The sequence below is a fragment of the Megalops cyprinoides genome, chromosome 5 (genome assembly GCF_013368585.1).
Source record: "Megalops cyprinoides isolate fMegCyp1 chromosome 5, fMegCyp1.pri, whole genome shotgun sequence".
Classification (NCBI taxonomy): Eukaryota; Metazoa; Chordata; class Actinopteri; order Elopiformes; family Megalopidae; genus Megalops; species Megalops cyprinoides.
This window is the reverse complement of record NC_050587.1, coordinates 15,696,531-15,718,971: the sequence shown is the minus strand read 5'-3', so window position 1 is coordinate 15,718,971 and position 22,441 is coordinate 15,696,531. Positions and strand designations below refer to the sequence as shown.

Genomic DNA, 22,441 nt, shown 5'->3' with positions numbered 1-22,441 from the left:
GAACATAAATGTAATTTAGCTTTATTATTGTGGTCAGCAATTCTATTGTGAAAGCCAACAAAAATGGGAAAACTTCAAGACTGCTTAGGCCATAAAATACAGTTTAAAATGGTATCAAAAATGTGATAAAAAATGTGTCATTCATTACTGATTCCAATTGCTGTGCTATTGCTATTGAAAAAGGAAAAAAGTAAATGTTTTCAAATTTGCAGGTAAATAAGCAAAATTAACTTACAATGACTTATATAAAATGTATTTCATGATGAATCAGTATTTTGTACAGTTAATTACATTTCAGATATTCAAGAAATATTTTTGGATAAATATTGAAAAAGACATCTGGTTGTCATAGTGTTAATTAATAGCATAAAAAACCCTTCAGGACAATTATAAGAAGTTCTGTTTCAGCACATTTAGACTAATTATGAACAGACTGTGGCTGTAGTCTCCACCTCCTCCACATCTAGAGGGAGGGCTGTCAACACTTGACCCTGGGGGTGGGATCTACAGTAGTAATGCAGTGATGATATGACAGTGACACACTGTATAACACCAGCTGTGTAAGCTCTTTATCTACTCTGACATCTATCTCAATATGTAATAATCTCCAGGCCACGCCTATGCACTGCTGGTGCTTCAAAGACAAAGAATGCCAGAGGCACAGTGCACTGTAGAGATCAAGTAACTCTAGAAATCATTGACTATTCCACTACATTGTTGCTTGGTGCTGCTTTGTATTTTATATGCAACGCCACCACATTGATAAAGTCCATTAATGCATAGGTTACCTTCTTAATAATGTCAGTCATTTGAGAGCAGTTTGATTTGTTGTACATATTGATTGAAGGGGCCACTGGGTGGTCATTGAAGTTGCATGTTTTGTTTTAATTGATGGCAACATTTCAGGTTGGTTCATTTTACAATAATAAGCCAGAACTCATAGGAAAGGGACCATAATCTCCATCTACTGTCTTTGTTGTTGACACAAAGATAAGTAGCAAATATAGTTACAGTAGCAAAGATATCAGTATTTCCTTTGCATTGTGGAGTAAGGAAGGTACTTATGTCCACTGGAAGAACCAGGATCTGCTGGTTTTCACAAGTGGGAGGGGGGTCCTCTCAGCAGCCGCCACACGGCTGCTTTATTGTGACAGCTCAGACATGATTGTATATTCCACCTGACAAATGACAGGTGATCCATCACCATGTGGCAGGGCTTTTCAATGAATTCAGGAAGTGCAGACCTCTGCCGGGCCAGCAAGCAATCAATCCTGTCAGAGAGGGAACCCCGTGGTAAGGAAGGCCATTAGCAATTTAACAGCAGATGGCCATATGATATGTATAGATTTTTTTTTCTTTATTGCAGACAGAGCACATTGAGGAGTAACTAGAGAACTGAAATAGCAGTGAACAGGAGCTTGCAGTATTTAACCTTATCTTAACATTGGAGCAGTTCTTACTGTGTTCATATTAAGCCTATGTGGAGGATGGTGTGTTCATGTTTTAAAAGGGCATTAGGGAGGTCTTAGCCCTTCTGTAAGTTCTGTAAGTGTTGTATTGTGTGGATCACATTGTCATTCAAGCAATTAATTTAGAAGGGAAAAAAGAAGTCTTACTGGGTAGAATACACATGAATGCACATGTTTAATAGATTTAAAGTCGGAAGCTAACGTGGATTCATACATTCTTAAGGTTTGAATAAACCGGTTCTTCTTCTTTTCCTCTTTTTGGATACATGCAAATTTTTCCTGTTTAGTATGAAAAAAAAACAGAATAAATTAATATTTTATAGGATAAAATTGACTTGCCTGAAGAAAACTCCCCATAGATGAGTAGATCTATATAGCATTCCCCTTGATAAACCTCCAAAGTGTGTTCACCCAGTAACCCCAGCATGGGCGTTGCCTTTTGTTTCCTCAGTAATTGAGGAGGAGCTTACACAAACAGCCTCAAAAGCTTTCAAAATTTAGTTGTTCTAGCATGGCAGAAATGCTGGTAAAACCAGATGTCCGGCACTAAGGCGTTAGTGGGGATGAACTGAAAAAGAATAGTAGAAAGAAAATCTTAACAGACATCTGACATCATCTATACACTACAGTTTTTTATGATTCAACCAGAGACCTACATTAGTGAGGAAATTGGATTGAGCTGTTCAGACTCCCCTATGGGGATTTTGGGGCAGGATATTTTTAAATTGAGCTGTGAGTTATAATTGAGGTGTGGTACACTGGCATTGGTACAAGGTTGCATTGCACTGTAATTAGTAAATTGCAGTAATATTTCTTATTTTCAAACAGCATTTGATTACATTGAAGGCATTTTAAATATGCTATAGTTTAAAAATACATGTGATCAGTTAGAATAGAAACCTAATAATCACACTTAATTACAGTTGGAGAGGGATCTCAGAGTCAGCATAGATCCTGGACCAGTAGTCATTTTACATTGTGTTAAATGGTTTCTAGTTTGTTGTGTCATGTGTATGACACGAATTTAATAAACTATATATGACATCCGTGAATGCCTCACAGCATAGACATTCCCTCCTACATAGATTATTATTGAATCCATACCATTACTTACTGTAGATAATTGAGATCTTTCTTTTCCAGGTCCTCTAACGCCAGGGCTGGCTACGTTTGAATCAAAGGGACTTATAAAACATGATTCTTTAGAGAAAAATCAGCACCAACATAGACTCAGTGTCCTCAAACAACCTCTTAGATATGCTAACAGGGTCAGACAAAGATGAATTTTGTCCTTTCCCTGTAGCAATGTGAAATTACTCTGTCCTCCAAATGCACTATATAACACAATCACTGGGGCAGGCAAATCCCTCTCTATCTTGGTCTAGGCTCCTACTGGCTTAAACCTGTAAGCATCAAGCCGTGCTTGAAAATGGGGCAAGTGACCCTCTTTAATAGCTTAATGAGAAATTAGCAAATGCATTAGCAAATACATTGACATGTGGTATCACTTCAGCCGGCAATATTTCAGCAGTCCTGAGAATTGTGTTGATGTGAAAAAATATCTTTGATTCATTTGTGATCTAGGTTCGTTCTGTTTACCTGTTTTTGATCAGAATGTAAATTCCTGCCATCTCACCTCCTACGGGATTAGTGATTCCTAGTCCTTTTACATTGTTTTTGGTGTGCTATTTTTTTCATTTATGAGTGTATATTTTTTATATTCCTTTTTTGTAAAGTATGCTTTGGAAGAAGCTCAGAACAATTATAGATCAATGCCAGGTGGTAAGCGCCACCCTCCCAATGTGTGGCACGGGTATCTGACAGGGCACTGCAGCGGGGCACCAGGGCAGCTGAAAATCCGCTGACCCGGGCACACACACATACACACACCCAGGCAGATGGGAACCGAGGCCGCTCACTGTGACAACTGGGAGAAACATAAAACTGGAGGCATTCGGAACACGCCGGCGGACAATGCCACCCGAAAGCCGGGGACGCGATGAGCTCACTTTCAGCCGTTCAGGGGCCGTACCCAAAACAATGTGTGGGGTGACTCAAGGCGGGTCAGGTGACATCGACAGTGGCACTCAAGGCCAGCTCGCTGTGACTAATGTCATCAGTTCTGTTGGGGGTGAGGGGACAAAAGCAAAGGTGATGGATGATATACCCCCACACAAATGCTTAGGAAAGTCTGGTGGTGTTTCTTTCTGGCAGAAGAAGAGGATATTTCTTCCCCAGCATCACCTAGGAAGGAAATAATCAGCAGGCACTGTAGGGTTCAGTTGGTCATGTAGTGCCATTGAGCTACTAACAGTTTTCCAGTCATGTGGAAGATATGGAATGATGCTCACTACATTGACTTTCAATACAGTGCACCAGCTCTTTTGTTGACTGGGCAGTTTCCATGATGCAAATCACTCTTAAAGATTTTACTGAATGATTTATTATTAGTTAGTATTAGTAACATTTGAATTACACATGATCATCATGAGTTCTGAATATATTGTAGATGTCTTTTCTGTCAAACCTGGTATACTAAAAAAGAATGCGGTTTTTGTGTGGAATATCTTGCTGACTGATAATACGATTAGTACTCATTGACTGCATAAAAAATGCATTCAGCTAATTCCTCCATTTTCATGGTGGGTGCTCATGTTAAGTAAGTGCTGATTCTGGTGGCTCAGAGAAACTTGGTGATCCTGTTTGCACTGCTTCCAAGATATGGGCATGTTTTTAATGCATTATTTAAAGTGTTCAAAGTGTAATCGAATTAATATTGTTTATAGTGTAGAAAAGTCTAGGTGGATGTCAAAGTCTGTGTAGCAGTCCACTTCAACAAGCATTCCCTAAGGTACCACTCTCGCACCACGGTTATGTCTCTGGAGCAGCAAATGGCAACAATGCAGTTACACAAAGAGCCTCACACATGCTTCATAACTGACTATTTGGCATACTAAATTTAAAAAGTCAACATCTGTGTTTCTATGAAATGTAAGTGAAGAAGAAAGCCCTTCCCCCTCTTCATAGAATTAAATAAATCATCAGAGAGATTGGATTCCCAATTCTCCCATTGTTATCTGGAAGCAATGCTCCAAGGAGTGCCTGCTCTCATTTTTAATGATTAGAATGTGGATCACAGAAACTCCATTATGCAAGCCGGTTTGAAAAATAATACAGCAGTGTCTTGCAGTAACATCTAGGTTCTACCGGAATTCTTATTGCATGTAGAAAAAAATGGTCAATCATATAGAAAAAAGATACTCACTGTGTAGTGCTGAACAGTTTACAGCATCACATTATATTTTTAATATGTTACTGTTCAATCAGACCATAGATATTTGCTTAAAATATAAAAAACAACATCTTAATAATGGAATGCAAGTTGTTCAATTTCTGGTATATTATATGCATACAAAAGAACAATATGGAAGCCGTGTTCCTTGCTAGCACAAGAGGTGCACGTTTATCATTTTGACGGGCTAATATTGAGATAACCCCATGGGAGCAGGAGCAAAGTGAAAATATTATTTTTAAAAGCTGCATTCACTCAATCAAAATAAGCTCATCAGTTATTACATAAACTAATGTGTGAGGTTTATCTGAAATAAGTAGTGCTTATACTGTATTTCCACCAATATTTTTCACTTGAAAATCAAGTACATGTTTCTACAAACACTGATATACAAAATGCTGGATTATTTACAGGCATATACAACATGCTCCATGAAGTGCAAATAGCCTTCTTGGCCATATTGGTTTCATATTTTTGGTGTTTTGAAAGCAGTAGTCAGACTAAACACGCTAATTTCTGTGCTCCTTATCTATGAGAAAGATACATGTATGATAGTAAGATGTAATAGTAAGAGAAAAATTGACCACATATGTCATTTTAGGGATTAATTCACTTTCTCAGAGCTATTAGCCATACATCTATGTGCTCTTGTTAGCAATGTTCACTGGGATTTCAGTGAGCTCAATTTGAAAGCATATCCATAGTGTACTACCCATAAATTTATTTTCATAACTTTTAAATTTATTTCAATTCAAGGGCACCATGTGAAATACCTGATAAAGAACAAAAAACTGTATAACTGGTCATTCAATAGAAAAAATGAACCACTGCTGGGCCCTGGGTATTTGTTAGCTCACTGTAATGTTGCTAGCTACAGTATCGATTGCTAGCTAGTGGTATTGGACCAAGTCAGGCTGATTGCAAAGATAAAGTGATTGTTTAGATTTTAGTGAAGCTCAATTTGCTGCGCTGTTAATTGTATTACGCATTTGCACCCAAGAATAAGGTAACATTAGAGTACAGCGAACAAGGTAGTGCCGTCTGGACACACGTAATGTCTTGTACAGAGTCAAATGTTGCCTTTGTGGTGAGGTTAAAAACCCTACTTAGAAATGAGAAACAGCAGGTGAATAATGATATTATAATGATCCTCTCAGTCAGTGCCATCTGGAACAAAAGAATACAATTAAACCCTAAAACCGTATAAAACCAACTAATGACCCTATGCATATCATAAGAAGGAAAGACAATTGTCACGATAATGTCTCTTACAGGATGTCACTCTTGAACATAATTCAATGAAATGGAAAAGATTTCTTTTAAATATAATGGGGATATTTTTACACTGCTCTTGAAATGATTCTTGTTCTCTCTTTTTAACGGTCAGTGGACATTGATGTTGAATCTGTTAATAAGTAGTGTTCCAGGCCATTGGTTAAATTGAAGAAATGGTTAGCCATTTTCTACTGCCAGCCTTCTTCCTCGACACTTTTGCTGAATGTACTTTGTAAGAGAGGCGAACTTTAGGACAGTGATTTGTGTGGGCTTAAGGCTTTAGCCATGGCGTGAGCACAGAGGATTAAATGGGATCTCTCTGTTTGGGGGAACCAGCTCGATCACTGAACTATACATGAACTTGTTTTGGAGTATTTAGAGTCAATGCACAATTGCCTGCATCAACATGGGCATCCCTTTAAGCTTCTTTGGTATTCTATGAAACATTTACCCATCGTAAACACATTCTGTAGTTGTCTAAATATATTAACTCAACAATCAACATGGTCAAGTTTTAAAGAGCAGTACTGTGAATACACTTGGTATATGGTTCAGGGTATGCTCAATTTTTGGTGTACAGTAAATACACTGTAAATACATAGCAATCACATGGGGAGAGTAAGTATAATTACAGGAAGTTACAGATTAGTGCTCAAAAAGCACTTAATTTTCCATACAAAATAATTTAGTAGTAATTAATGAGAATTTGCAAAATCAAATGACTTCTTCATGAAAGTTAATCAAAAGCTGACATTGGTGAAGCCTATCTTCTGACATGAAATTCTGCTCAGAAACTCTTTTTTGTGGCTTCTGAGTAGCTCAGTGGTCGAGGTGCTCACTTGACACACAAGGTGAGCTGTACGGCTGGGGTTCAATCAAATCGGCTTCCTTCTGCCAGGGATTGGGGCGAATAGGTCAGCCAGGGTTTCTTCATTTCGCTGCTGCCAGGCGGCCTGCAATTTATCAGGCATTTGTGGGTTGCTTGGATGACACCAGCAGAGTAGTGCAGGTCCTCCAATGAGTGCCCATTGTCTTGTATTGTGCTGTCTGACTTGCAGTATAAAAAATAGCTGTTGGCTCCATGTGAGCAGATCGAAGGACTGCACTCATCTCGCCTCAGTACTCTTGAGCAAATGGCAGTGATTGTCACTGTGAGATGAGCCTTGTATACAATTGGCAGTATTAAATAGGATTGCATAAAGGGGAAAAAGATAAACTATTTATAATATCTGAGATTCATTTTTATGCATTTGTCTCAAAGGTGGCAGACTGTGATAGCATAATGACAAGGTCTGATATTGTGACAAGTGGGAGCTGTCTCAGTTGCTAGCTAGCTAAGGTTACATTAGTCATGTGAATGACAAATGTCATTCAGCCTGGAAAATATAGTGGGAAAATGAGGTAAGCATGTTAACTCAAAACGATAGAACTTCTTTCTCTTTTGTTTGACAATAGGTAGCCTCCTGCTAGTTACATGCCAGACAAACCTGTCCTCAGGTGACCTTGTTACATCACCTCAGAATCTGAGGTAGCATTAAAATGGAAACCATCTTGCATGTGCAGAATTTACACCCACGCTGAGTATTGTTTCATTCAGACCTCAGGCTACCAACTTCACTTTAAGCTAAATTAAAAGTCTGCTTTGCAGGGGAGTAGCTTAAAAGGAGAGGCCAATTGAAAAGGTAATGTCTGTTTTTGCTCATTGTTCTCCCTGCCTGTCCTGCCGTCCTGAGTGATGGCTGACCAGTGGCAGAACTGGTAATTGGAAGTGCACATCAAGAATAATGAGTTTAGAGCATTCGCCAGGCCATAGACTGCTGACAGCTCTGTTTGTGTAGGTCAGCCATGCGAGACTGTGCTGACAGAAACGGGGTCTGCCATTCCCTTAAAGCGCTGCTCCTTCTAGCAAATACCTGCATAACAGCTTTGACAAAATACCAGGAGAAAGGAGTTACATGACAAAGGATAATGACATTCATCTGATTATGTCTGTGGAAAATGCTGATCTCTTTTAAGCGGGATATTTTTAAAAGGATATTTTAAGGACAACGATGCAACCATGAATGTACAAGACACTAAGTTACAAATTGAAAGGAATGACTACTGGTTGTCATTCAATTTGAGGCAATCCGCAAACAAAATAGTGATGTATTTTACCTTTGACTATTTTACATTGAGTGTTTCCTTTACCTTACTTAACATTTTGGAGGGCTTTCAAAGAGACATGAAGGCAGGGCATAGTGCCTTACTCAATTTGCATTTAAATTCTAAAATGAAAACTTAAGCCAGGTTTAGGGAATCAAGGTAATAACAGATGATTTACCTTACATGTTAAATGTGCCATTACATAAAAAACATAATGCAAGGTAAAAAAAAAAAATCATAAACTTAGTACATTAGAACACTTACAAATATTTGTGAGAGGTACACTGTAAACAAAGCAGGAAATCAGTCTGTCTAGACTTTCATTAGTGTATAGCATATCAGCATTTTCACTCAGTGCTCACAAGGATGATACAATTAATTTGCATTTTTTCTCTCTTTTTTAAGGTCAGAAAATTCTGCACCACAAAAGCAATGTCCTGGAGACAGTGGTGCTTATCAATCCTTCAGATGAGGCTGTCAGCACTGAGGTATGTGTTTTCTCTGAGAGCATAGACATTTTGACTGCTTTCTGAGCAATTAAATGTATTCTTTCTTAGTAAATCAATCAAACTAGGCAATTACCTTTACATATCACATCAGTTGTCTGTATTGCACATTATCCAGAAAAAAATACAAGTAACACTCACACGCAAAGCATTTTCTGTCCAAAACATTGTATTGGATTACATTTTTTTGTTTAATTCCCTGGGTGGCTGCTTTGCAGGATTAATATATGATCAGCCAATTAGGCACCTGGGATATGCAAAACAACTTTTGTTTTCTTTGTGAAGTGGACTAGAATAGAAAAGAACAACTGGAAGCCTGTGGGATTATCTTAGCCTGTGGGTTATGAATGCTACATTAGCAGCTACAACTTGAACAAAAAAAGCAACATCAAACAACATTACATTTTACATGTATTTATCTTTTATTTAAAACCATCCTCCCTTTGTCTGCTGTTGGGAGGCTGCCCACTCGCTCTTGGATCCCGGTCTCACAGTTTGTAAACATGGCGGTGTTAAAGCATGGCAGATGAAATGGATTCCTCTGAAATCCAAATGGAAAGAGGAGTTATTCATGGGCAGACAGCCTCCACCCCCGCCCTTGTCTGCAGTTGTGCTCCGTGTTAATAATATCACACAGCAATGCAGGTTTCGATCTGGCAGGCAGCCCAGAACAGCCAAAGCCTGCAAAGTGGAAAAAGAAAAGATGCCCAGACGCTTCTCTAATGGATTTGGTACAGATGAAATCAGTGAGATGTCAGTGAACTTAGTCGGGCTGATCAGTGTGTCAGCACTTTGGTGCTAAATAGACTGTGACCTGACAAACAGGAATTAGAATTGATTGTGTTCAATATACGTGAGCATATGTGTCAATGTGGGGATAAGCTTCATTAGTGGGGTGAACCTGAGGTTAAAAATGTTACGTATCTTCAACATACATACCATGTGTCTGCAACGTAAGAACATAGAAAGTATGATAATGAGAACTAGCCATTCAGCTCATGTTGGTTCATCATTTGCCTGTGGTTCAGAGTAAACCTTCCTAGCTGTCAAGTTTGGTCTCACAGGATCCCAGTGGCTGTCTACAAATCTTCTGAGGGTTTTCCATGAGTACATAACCCTCTCCATAATTACTTGCCCTGAATATCAGCACAAATCAGACAATAAAATACTGTGGAAAACCAAGATGGTTTCAAGAGCTCCTAGAAACAGCTGTAATGAAAAATGTGTTACTTTAAATGTTCAATAAGCAGTAATAATATGTATTCAGCATAGAAATAATAAACCACAGCCCTGGTGATGAAGTCAAAAAACAAAGATGTACAGTCATTAAGCATTGGAAGCATTCTTTGGACCAGACAAGACAGTAGAAATATTCAAAGAATCCAAACATGAAAACTGATGTGATTCCATGAAGTATCATACAAGGTTCTTGGATTCTGTCTGGACTGATGATCATATGCCTGATTTAAATTGAAATATTGAGTTTTAGCTCTGCCAGTAAAAGTAGAAAACTTGAAAACACTACCTCACACAGAAGGAAAATAAAGATGAATTCCAATATAATGTAAACATAATATTAAATACAATACATACATAGTATTAGTATGTAATTATTGTCTTCAAAAGGTGCATTTGCTGGGATATTGCTTCATACTGGAAAAAATAATCTTTGTCAAGATGGTAAACATCTCTATTGAAGTTCTAGGCTTTGGAAAATTTGATCATACCAGCGCATTGTGTAATGTTTTCAACTTTATACAAGGTGTTCAATCAACTGGGAATACACCTTAAGACTATTCTTTATTTGCTAATCTTTTTTTGTATCTAGGTTCGGTTATTGATCTCGGATACTGCCAGACACAAACTTTTAGTACTATCGGGACAATGTTTCGAAAACACAGGAGAGCTGATTCTTCAGTCTGGGTCCTTCTCATTCTTCAAGTTCATAGACATCTTCACTGATCAGGAGGTGAGTGGCTACTGGTATTTATTATTGGATGCCTTGTACTTCAAAGGAAAGAAAAAAATCTTGTGACCCCAATGTTCATCAGTATGTAAGCAGATCAAGTTTTTATGAATGCAGGACAGAAACATTTAAAGTGATATTGATTTTCAAAGAATATAAAAAATCTTGATATAACCTCATATTTTTGGCTTTTTATCAACATGGGTCATGCCATAAGTAAATTTTTATTATTCATATATGTTTATGGATTTCTTCTGTCATTTTTGTGTTTCAGAGCAATGTTAATTGTTTAGTCAACAGTCATGTCAGAGAACTCAAATAAATGTTACATTTGTTTCAAAATGTTCAAAGGAGTCCTAAGACAGTTTCTCTTTCAACAGATTGGTGAACTTCTTAGCACTACACACCCAGCCAACAAAGCAAGCCTCACCTTATTCTGTCCTGAGGAAGGTGATTGGAAGAACTCAAATCTGGACAAACACAATCTGCAAGACTTCATCAACATGAAACTGAACTCTGCCTTAATACTGCCTGAAATGGAAGGCCTCTCTGAGTTTACTGAGTACTTGTCTGAGTCTGTAGAAATCCCATCGCCATTTGACATGCTGGAGCCCCCAACCTCCGGGGGGTTTTTAAAGCTGTCGAAGCCCTGCTGCTACATCTTCCCAGGCGGTCGAGGTGACTCTGCCTTGTTTGCGGTCAACGGGTTCAACATGCTGGTCAATGGGGGTTCTGATCGCAAGTCCTGCTTCTGGAAACTAGTCAGACATTTGGACCGAGTGGACTCCATTCTGCTGACACACATAGGAGATGATAACTTGCCTGGGATCAACAGCATGCTGCAACGAAAAATAGCAGAACTGGAAGAGGAGCAGTCACAGGGCTCCACAGCCAATAGTGACTGGATGAAAAATCTCATCTCCCCTGATCTGGGAGTTGTGTTTCTCAATAGTCCTGAAAACCTTGAAAACCCAGAGCCCAACTACAAGGTGAGGAGGAACATTGAAGAGGCAGCCTTCACCCTGCAATACTTGAACAAGCTGTCCATAAAACCAGAGCCTCTTCATAGGTCTGTTGGGAATGCAATAGAACCCATCATATTATTTCAGAAAATGGGTGTTGGGAAGCTAGAAATGTATGTTCTAAACCCGGCTAAAAACAGCAAAGAGCTCCAGTACTTCATGAAACAGTGGACTGGTAGCAAGAAAGACAAAGCTTCTGTGTTGCTTCCTAATGGCAAAGAGTCAGAGATTCCAATCTCGTATTTAAGCTCAATTTCATCACTAATAGTGTGGCACCCAGCTAACCCCTCTGAAAAGATTGTGCGTGTCCTGTTTCCTGGCAATGCAACACAACATAATATTCTTGAAGGCTTGGAAAAGCTCAAACATCTAGACTTCTTGAAACAGCCTGTTGTAACTCGAAAAGAGCTAGCCTCAAATTTGGCACCAGCACTGAAGCAAGCAAAACTAAAACACAAAACTGATAGCAAGGAAAGTCTGAAGTCTATATCAAGGCCACCGTCCAGCCGAGGATCCAGGAAAGAATCAAAGGAAGAAACTCCAGAGAAAGCAAAAGCTGAGTCTGAAGCAGTCCAAGAAAAGACACAAAAGCCTGAGAAGAAAGAGAAACCTATTGTAAAGAAGGAAAAAGCAAAGACACAGACAACAGAGACAGATGTCAAGGCAGAGAAACTACCAAAAACTAATCAAGAGCAAGTACTAAAAACACCTGAGAAAAAGAAAGAGATGAAATCAAAAACACCCAAGGAAAAGGTCATTAAAAAAGAATCCAAGAAAACAACTGAAAAGAAAAATGAGGAAAAAGAAGCTAAGAAGGAAGTGGCTAAGAAAGAAGAGAAGCTGATCTCTAAAAAAGATGAAAAGATTAAAAAGGTAGAAAAAAAGGAAGAACCCAAGAAAGATGTAAAAAAAGAAACAAAAAAAGATATAAAGAAAGATTCTCCCATGAAGGAGGGTAAGAAGGAAGAAAAGAAAGAGGCAAAGAAAGAAGAGAAAGATCTACAGAAAGATATAAAGAAGCCCTCCAAGGATGCAAAGAAAACTCCAGCTGCTCCAGGAGATGCCAAAAAGCCTGTGCCAAAACCAAAAGTGCAAAAGAAAGAAGACGCAGTGAAGAAAGATTCTGGTACCCCTGAAAAACCCAAAGAGAAGGCAAAGATCAAAACTACCAAAAAAGACGTTAAACCCACTGAAACCAAACCTGCTGCTGCTGCTGCTGCTGCTGATGCTGCTGCTGCTGCTGCTGTTGCTCCTCCTGCTTCTGCCGCTGCTGGTGCTGTTGCTGTCAGTGCAGCTGCAGCTGCTTGTATTGCAGAAGCCCTTGAAGCTGAAAGATCTTTAATGTCTTCTCCAGAGGACCTCACAAAGGACTTTGAGGAGCTCAAAGCAGAGGACATTGTGGATGATGCTGACACTCTGCCTCAAACTAAGCAGGAAGATTCAGAGTCCACTGAGGTGATACAGCACGAGGAAATAGTCCCCTGCAAAGAGATTTCTGAGGCAGATGAACGAGCAGAATCTCTAGATGAAGGAATAACAACTACTGAAGCTGAGGGAGAATGTGGAGTGACCCCGGATGAACTGGAGCCTAAAGGAAAAATCAGTGCTGATGTTAATGAGAAATTTGAAGATGAGGGCACTGGGTTGGAAGAATCATCAGAAGCTGGAGACTATGAAGAAAAGGGAGAGACTGAAGAGATTGATGAGCAGCAAGGCCAGGAGCAACAAACAGAAAAACATGAAGCCATTAGAGACAATGAAGAGGAGGACCTCCTAGCGGATAAGCCAACACAAGTTAGTGTTTGGTCCAAAGAAATAGAGGAAGATGTGGAAATATCTGGGAAGGAGGAAGAAGAGGTAACTGAGGAAATTGAAGATGAAAGCAAAACATCTATGAAAGATGTCACCTCCCCACCAAAGATTTCAGCCTCTCAGTCTCCATCAGTGGAGCAGGTTTTGATTCAAAGTGAAGCCCTTCCAGCTGGCTCAGGAAGTGAAGCAGCTTCAGATGAAGAGAATCGGGATGAGCCCCTGGAGGAGTATACAGCCACATCTGGTCACACCCAGTCTACCCTTGAGATTTCCAGCATTCCGACACCAATGGATGAAATGTCAACACCAAGGGATATTATGAGCGATGAGACAACCAATGATGAAACAGAGTCACCGTCTCAAGACTTTGCTAGATTTGGAGGAGCAGTACCAGCAGGTATCTATGATAGAACAAAACTCTCACCGCTCCAGGACAGCCCAGAATCTGACCATTCAAAGAGCGATGCCACAGAGGGAAAGGATTATCACGCATCAGCCTCTACAATATCACCACCATCATCATTAGAAGAGGACAAGTCTTGCAAGCAGTTTGCTGCTGAAGATGTTATGGTGAAAGAGATGGAGAGAGGATACCGGTTAACACTTGACACACCAGAAAAATTCGCCCTAGATACAGCAAGCCTTAGTCCATCCCCACCCTCCCCACTCGTTAAGACCCCTACTAGTGACCGCAGTGTAAATTTCGACTTAACACCAACTGCTATAGCTGCTCCAGTCGAATTAGGTACAACTCTTTCTGGAATGTTGAGGGAACTCATGGAGCCTTCCACAAGTCCAGATGAAAAGACATTGGAAGGTGCTTCCTCCACACAGTCTGCCCCTGGAAGTCCTGGTCATACACCATATTATCAGTCACCTGTAGATGAAAAAGCCAGCACACTACCACCTGAGACTCCGGCAAAAGACCATGGACCAATAATAGTGGAAGTTACAAGTGACAAAGAGGAGTCTTCTGCCAAAGTCAGTCCGATGGATGAGCCCATTCCTGCTTCTGTTTCACCCGTTGAGAAGGTTCTCTCTCCTCTTCGCAGCCCACCACCCCTGGCAACTGGATTTGCAGCAGAGGAGTCACCAAAAGAGGGTGAAACATCACACTTTGATGTAGTTCAGTCCTCACCAGAATTGAGCTGTGCTGAGAAGATGTCACCACAGGCTCAAAGTCCCTCAGATAGCAGTGCCTCAGTCCCACCCATGCTGCCACAAGCTGAACAGGACTCCACAGATCTGAAATCAGAAATCAGTAAAGAAAGCAGTAGCCCCCCAAGCACATTAGAGAAAACAGAAGGATCAGGAAAACCAACAGGGGACCAGTCACCCGTTTTGGTAGATTCCATCTCCTCTGGAGCATTCAAAGAGGAGAGTAAAATGTCCATATCAGAAGGAACAACATCTGATAAGTCAGCCACCCCAGTTGATGAAGTAGTGGCAGAAGATACATTTTCCCATATTGCATCTGCGTCAACTGCTTCTCTTGCTACTAGTTCATTCCCAGAGCCTACAGCAGATGATGTCTCCCCATCACTGCATGCTGAGGTAGGCTCTCCACACTCAACAGAGGTGGATGAGTCCCTCTCCGTATCTATGGTTCAGACACCAACAACTTTTCAGGAAACTGAGGTCTCTCCATCTAAAGAAGAAAGCCCCAGACCTATGTCAATTTCTCCAGATTTCTCACCCAAAACAGCGAAATCAAGAACTCCTGTGCAGGAGCCCAAGTCTCCAGAGCAGTCCACAATGTCAGTGGAGTTCGGTCAAGAGTCACCTGATCAGTCCTTAGCCCTAGATTTCAGCAAGCAGTCTCCAGAGCATCCAGCAGCTGGTGCAAGCCAGCGTATTACTGAGAATGGCCCAACAGAGGTTGATTACAGTCCTTCAGACACAGCTGACAAGAGGTTTGCAGAGGAGTGCAAGTCAGCAGTGGAGAAGCCTGTTCTGTTCAAAGAGAGTGACGCTGCAAATTTTGCTTCAGCCTCTCCTTCAGATGGCTCTCAGTCCACCCCTTCTGGTAACACACCTTCTCAGACCTCTTCTCCATTCAAGGAGGAGCACCAAATGGATGTCACAGGCTTTGGTGAAATGTCTCCATGTGCTGCCAAAAGTTCAGCTTCTCCAGAGGGTCTCACACTGAAAGCAGATGAAACTTCCCAGCAGCTGGATAAGTCCCCTGTCACTCCTAAAGTCTCCTCTCTCACTCATTCTCCTCTTTCTTCTGACTCATCACTGGTAGGTCCGGACAATGTGTCGATTAAAGCGATGGAGCCTACACAAAATCTGGACAAGACTCCAAGTCCAAAAGCAAGCCCCTCCTCCTGCTCACCTCTACCCGCAGATGCTTTATTTAGTGGCGGAAGCTCTGTTGACCAAAAAGAGATTTCATTTAAAGATGATGAGACTAAACAACAGGAGGACAAGTCCCCTTCCCTTCCAAAGGCAGGATCTCCTCCTTTTTCAATGTCTTCCTATTCTTTCTTTTCTCAGAAAACAGAAACACTGTCTCTGGCATCAGAGACTAACCCATTCAGATGTGAAGAATCTCCTAGTCAGTCTAAATCCCCAGTCAGTCCTAAAGTCCCTTCTCCATCATATTTGCCCCTTTCATCTACCTTATCTGACTTTCAAAACAAGTTTAGCACCTCTTCACAGTCATCATCTGCTTCTTACTCAGGAGTGTTTGAATCCAGCTCTTCACAAGGTGCGGAACTAAAGTGTGACAAATCAGAAAACCAGAAGGGTGCAGGCGGTACCAGGGATCCAGATTACTCAAAAAAGAGTCCCTCTCCACAATCTAGAACAGATGTTGATTTATGTTTAGTTACCTCTTGCGAATATCGCCACCCTAAAACAGAACTCTCACCTTCGTTTATAAACCCAAGCCCTCTCGAGTTTTTTATAAATGAGGAGAGCATCCAAGAAGAAGAAAAGCCTTTAGCTAAGTCTGGGGGAGGGCCTCCACCGCCTGGTGGGAAGCACCACGCCAGGCAATGTGACGAAACTCCACCCACTTCCATAAGTGAATCCGCTCCTTCTCAAACAGATTCAGATGTGCCCCCTGGGACAGAAGAATGCCCCTCCATCACTGCCGATGCAAACATAGACTCTGAGGATGACTCAGAAACTCTCCCCACAGACAGAACTCTGACATACAGGCATGTAGATCCTCCCCCGGTTGCTGTCCGCGACTCTGCCCCTTCCCCGCCGCATCCTGATGTCTGCATGGTGGATCCTGAAGCTATGCCAGCTGACCAGAACCTCTCAAAGCCTTCAAAGAAAGAGGGAAGTGAAAAGACTAAGAAGAAAAAGCTAGGAAGTAAGACCAAGACCTCTTCACCAGCAAGAAAGAGCGGCACGACAAAGACTAGTGCTGTCAAAGAATCCTTAGAAAAGGTTTCAAAAGCTGCATCTCCGAAGAAAAAAGATCCCTCTGTATCCAAGCCAAATGTCAACTCTGATGTGAAGGGCGGAGAGGAGAAAGATGCCAAAAATGCATCCAATACCTCTGCCTCAAGAGGTGCAAAAACTGCTACATCAGGTAAGCCCCAGTAAAATCAATGAGTCACAGTCATGATGAGCTTGTTTTATCTCTCCTGAGCAGTAGATTTCTAATCAGGCAAAATATGGTGGTATACTGGAATAAATCTAATGGTTTACCTCATATTAATGCATGCAAACTGTAATTCCAGCCACTTACATTACTCCCACTGGACTCCTACATGCCCAAAAAACATGTTTACACATTCATGAAACAATATCTATTTCAATCATCTCTGTATTGAAGGCTCTGGCAGTGGTAAGGCTACTGGAGGAATGCCTGTACCCAACTGCCCCCCAATGTACCTGGACTTGGTGTACATCCCAAACCATTGCAGCGCCAAGAATGTCAATTCTGAGTTCTTCAAGCGGGTGAGGTCGTCTTACTACGTTGTGAGCGGTAACGACCTCGCAGCGGACGAGCCCAGCAAGGCTGTTCTGGACGCTCTGCTTGAGGGGAAATCTCAGTGGGGCAACAACATGCAGGTAAGACATCCAGCTAACATATTGTAATGATATTGTAACATGTTCTTAAGGTCAAAGGGTGTCTGTAATATATGTCCATTAACATAAGCATACAGTCAAGCTGATCAAACAATTGCTAATATTTTTTACCCAGACCACATTGTGTGCTGTGTTACTATTCTCATGATCAGACTCTAAGCTGTAAAATTTAAGAAACAGTAGTGCAGGTTCTGTAGCTGACAGCTTCAGCTACATAATATATGGTCACCCTGAAGCGTGCAAGGGCACTGTAATGAACAAATATCTCAGGAGCCTGTTTTCCCCTGTAAACACGTCTATGATTGAAAAGCACACCACACATACTAATTGGTTCATTACAGTGCTTTGGTTGATGCATTTAATCCATCTCTGGAACCTTCGGCATGGGTGTGGGTTTGTAAATACGGATTCTTTCTGGTGACAGGTCACGCTGATCCCAACCCATGACACAGAGGTCATGAGGGAGTGGTACCAGCAGACCCACGAGAAGCAGCAGGATCTCAACATCATGGTGCTGGCCAGCAGCAGCACCGTGGTGATGCAGGACGAGTCCTTTCCTGCTTGTAAGATTGAGCTGTAATCGTGGACCTCCGGATGCTTTCCCTGGCAAGATCCTCAATGTTGAAAAAATTGGATATACTAAAATATATATATATACTGTGAACTAAAAGAAGAGAAATCTTCCAAAGGAGAAAAAAAAATGAATCAAAATGCTGATATTCAGTCACTTGGCTAAGGCAAACATCCTTTATAACTAAGGCACATGACCCATTCCAACAGTAACTATTTAAAAATGCACCATTAAAACACGTAATATGAGAACATTTCAAACCTTTTTTCATAGAATGTTACTAGGAATATTGCAACCTCTCCCCCTTTATAAGGCATGCCCATAGGCGTAGAATGGTGTGAATACGGCACACCTACCATAACTTTTGTTTTCCACAGGAGGAAATGTATTGCAGTGATTATTACATAAGCCATGCTTGTAGTAATTACAACTCCAGTACAATTAGTTCTTACCACACTACATTAAATTTAGGCAACCTACATGCTCATGATCTTTAATTTCAGTGATAGGAACATAGATATAAGTATTAGAAGGGTTCTACTCTTTGAAGTAATGGTTGAATGTATGCAAGAGCTGGGTGGCCCTATTTGAAAGGATCAGATCACAATATTTGTTAAAATTCAAGTGTGATGTGTATCTGCAAGTGTAGTACTGTATCTATAGAAGAAGCTGCTGAGATACTAAAGGTTGCTATTCCCTTTGTGTACGTTCATTCAGGATGCCATATTGGATATGACAGTGTACTGCATATCAAATAGAAACCAACCACCCACCCAGCAATTGTATATCTATCAAAATAAGTCATTTATTAATGCTGACTTTTACCCCGAAGCAAAGACCAAAGCATAAGGGAGTACACATTTTTATGCCTTAGAATGTGACCTGAATGTAAAAAATACTTGATGCACTTATTTTAAGAAATAACAGGTGTATGAGATTGAAAGAGTACACATTTCCAACCACTACGGTCCTGCTTGAAGAACGATATGAATGATTTGATAGGTAAAAGATTGATCCAACAAATGGTCCCGTTGAATAAAAATCCATACTTCTGGGATAAGACTGTATGCTTGAACACTAGTCTTAAAGGTGTTCATTTACTTGTGAACTGAAGGGTACTTAGAGAGGTACTTACAACATTGAAAAATTCTTTCCATTGAAACAGAAAGGATTAAGGATTTCTTTTCCATTGTTTGCCAACTAGGATGTAAAATTATGATTTTTTTATTGTTTGGAGAGAATTGGAAATGTCATAATTTGTTAATTAGTATGCTAAAATTTCACATCAAAATACATTAGGCATTGTGAGCTTTCCTGATTCCTTTTTTAAAAAATGTACAGCAAGGAACAACAGCGCTATACAGTAAGGCTTCACCCTATTTATGCTGACCAGAGCATATTAAAAACAACCATAGTCATTGTCTTCTAACCTGCAGTGGTAGGTATATTACTTTTAGAATGAGGGAAGTCTATTTAAGGTGAAAACTAGCATTATGTTATTAGCAGTATTGCAGCTGACAGACACTTTTTGAGCTTTCTTTTTAGATAGTCATCTTCCTACACTGAGGAGAATTTGATTTTGTAACATTCTTATTAATGTAATTCTCATTAACTGTAAACCTGTGTCAGGAAAGGGGTGAGGTGTTTGCTGTTCAAAATCAAAAATTTACCCCCAACTCATTTAATATTCTGTCAATTTAATCTACTGGGCATTTTCAAATCAAGTTGCAGCCTGTTTGAATGTGATGCATTTGTTTGGTTTGTGAAATGGTACTTTCCAAACCTTAGATTTTTTAATAACTGTACTATAACTATAAATAACTTTGTGGCAAGGTGAATGGTTGAGAGAAATCTGCATGTGTAATGTAAAATACTTAACATTTCTTTTTTTAAGGCGGGGGAAGACTTTGGAACTGCCAAGAAAAATACAAGGCCATTATGTAAACAAATAAGTCAATCAATTGTGCACTGGCTATATTCAGGACTAGAGCAATCATCACTGCTGTTTGGTGCTGATGTTGAGGGGAATTGGCTACACAACAAATGATGTCCATCATGAAGATTTCGAATGTGATCCACCGTGTCCTTTAAGAAAATGGTAGTCACGGCCAAGGATACTGTACTTCAGTCACCTGCAAATCTGGAACCTTTTTCCAGAACACATTTTCCGATGTAGTCACAAGACTGTATCCTACATCAACAGTAGAGCACCTTTACCATTGCAAAGCCTAGTTAGATATAGCACCATTGAAATTCGCCTTGAGACGATACCAGCATGGGATGATGGATCAGTTTGAGAATGTGGTAGGATGAATAAACACTTCTTTTTTCCATTTAAGGACCTGCAAAACTATCTTTAGAGCAAAGAAAACTGTACTTAACTGTTGACTCTGAAAATGCCAGTTACATAGTCAATCACAAACATCACAAGAACAAAAATTTGAAATTTTACTTACAGCGTAATATCTCAGTCAAACTGATGACTTGGAACATGGCATCACCTGGATATTTTAGTACCATCTGGTTTCCCTGGTGGACACCAGTACATTGGACTTGACACAACAGTGACAGAACAGCTTGCAAAAGTACCTTTAACCACATGCATGAGCCTACAGTTGCAATCTCACTACAGCAGTCTTGATCTTCTCTCTAGGAAACATCTCACGCTGAACTCTCTCTCCTCTTGGGTGATTGTTAATGTCTGTCTGCAGCTATGTATGGTACCTGTCTTGTAATCTTGCATCCCTCCTGTCCTTTTCCGAGTCATAATGTAGAGGCTAGTTTCAAGTGAAAGTATTACGTAGTGCTTTTCGGATATTTGTGTGCAATATTTCCTTCTCCCACTGAAGCATTTGATGTAAAGGGAACAACTATTAAAAAATGGAAACAAATCATCCACAATAAATCCTGTTGTGGGAATGAATTAGTCTGGGTTTTTCTTTTGTTTCCAAAGCTGGACCTCTGTATTTTCATTTTGTCCATTGACTATGTTTAGTTTCAGACTGATCTACAGTAAAAGTAGGCAACCTTGAGACTTTGGGAGCTGCGGTGTCTTATTTGAAAAGCATTAAACACTTCATTATAACCAAATTAAGCACTGAAGGTATTGAATCGTTGATAAGACTCCATGAAATGAGCAGGTTATTGACTCACTGGAAACAGCAGGAGTTACCAGCTGCTGAATCAATGGACAGTGCACAGCATCAATGGATGGTTCATTTGCTGCTTTTAAGGTGAGTGAAAATGCAAATGTAAAGATATCAGGCAGACTCAGAAAATCCCAGACTGACAAGAGGATTTCATTCGGAAAATAGATAACAGCAAAACACAACCAGATGTAACCTACACTTTTGGGTCTATTATATAACTACTTTCTTAGTATAACGAAAAATTGACAATTTACTTCCTGAATGGTAGGTCAGCATAAAAATATGAGCAATTAAATGTAATGGATGTTATTTAAACGCTGGCTTAGGAACAATAACTGCGTAATGCATTTTCTAATTTACTGTATGGATTAAAAATTTACATGGAGCAGATGCTACCTGACAATGTTTGAGCACAGATACCGCAGTGAAGTCATCCTCATTAAGCACATCACTTTTGATCAAGAGGGGATGCAAAACAAAATAATTGAAAGCAAAGTCTAAACGTCAGGTTTCTTTAAATTTTCCATAATGGGGAGGTTTATGACTGCTAGTCCTTAAAGGGGAATTCCTACTTTCACTAAGTGTTGCACTTAAGCATTGGATCTCTGAAAGTTCTTAACCTAGAAAACAAGTTAACTATTCTTTTTTTGTGGATGTGTAACTCCCCTTTAAACAACATCTGAAACATACGTCACAGATAAACAGATAGGTATTCCGGGCGGGGTTGTTTTGACTTTTGCCTTTGACATAATAAATGGCATTAGGCATAACCTCAGATTTAATTTATCAAATACCAGTATCAATGACTGAACGTTGACTGAATGTTTTTTGTTTGGCTTTTTTTTGCAGCCAGCATAAAGATAAAAATCAACATTTGGGAAAAAAAAATATCGACAGGAAAATAAGTTCAGAGTGCAGAGAGATCACCAATTTCTTCTAATCTAACTAAGGCATCATTGCCTTAAATGAAGGAAATAATTTTTATAATTAGCTAGCCTTGTGAATCAATCACTAGTTTCACATATATCCTTTACACATGATCCATTTATTTAATTTAAAATTTAAAATTTCACACTTTCATTGTGGTGCAAGGCATGCCAGCTGGCTAGTTTCTAACTACTGGCATTGATTGGTACACCAGGGTACAACAACCTTTAAATGCTTTTAAGCTTGTATCTATT

The 22,441-nt window shown here is 40.0% G+C and overlaps 1 protein-coding gene across 1 annotated transcript in view; it reads left to right on the top strand.

The window, feature by feature from the left end:
- Window positions 1–21,008, top strand: part of map1b (microtubule-associated protein 1B) — a 31,539-nt gene extending 10,531 nt beyond the window's left edge. The window contains exons 3-7 of the mRNA XM_036528616.1: window positions 8,587–8,669; window positions 10,516–10,656; window positions 11,034–17,037; window positions 17,284–17,522; window positions 17,965–21,008. Of these exons, the coding sequence (XP_036384509.1) occupies window positions 8,587–8,669; window positions 10,516–10,656; window positions 11,034–17,037; window positions 17,284–17,522; window positions 17,965–18,120 (6,623 nt within the window). The 3' untranslated portion in view covers window positions 18,121–21,008. The remainder of the gene's footprint in view (window positions 1–8,586; window positions 8,670–10,515; window positions 10,657–11,033; window positions 17,038–17,283; window positions 17,523–17,964) is intronic.
- The last annotated feature ends 1,433 nt before the right edge of the window (window positions 21,009–22,441 follow it).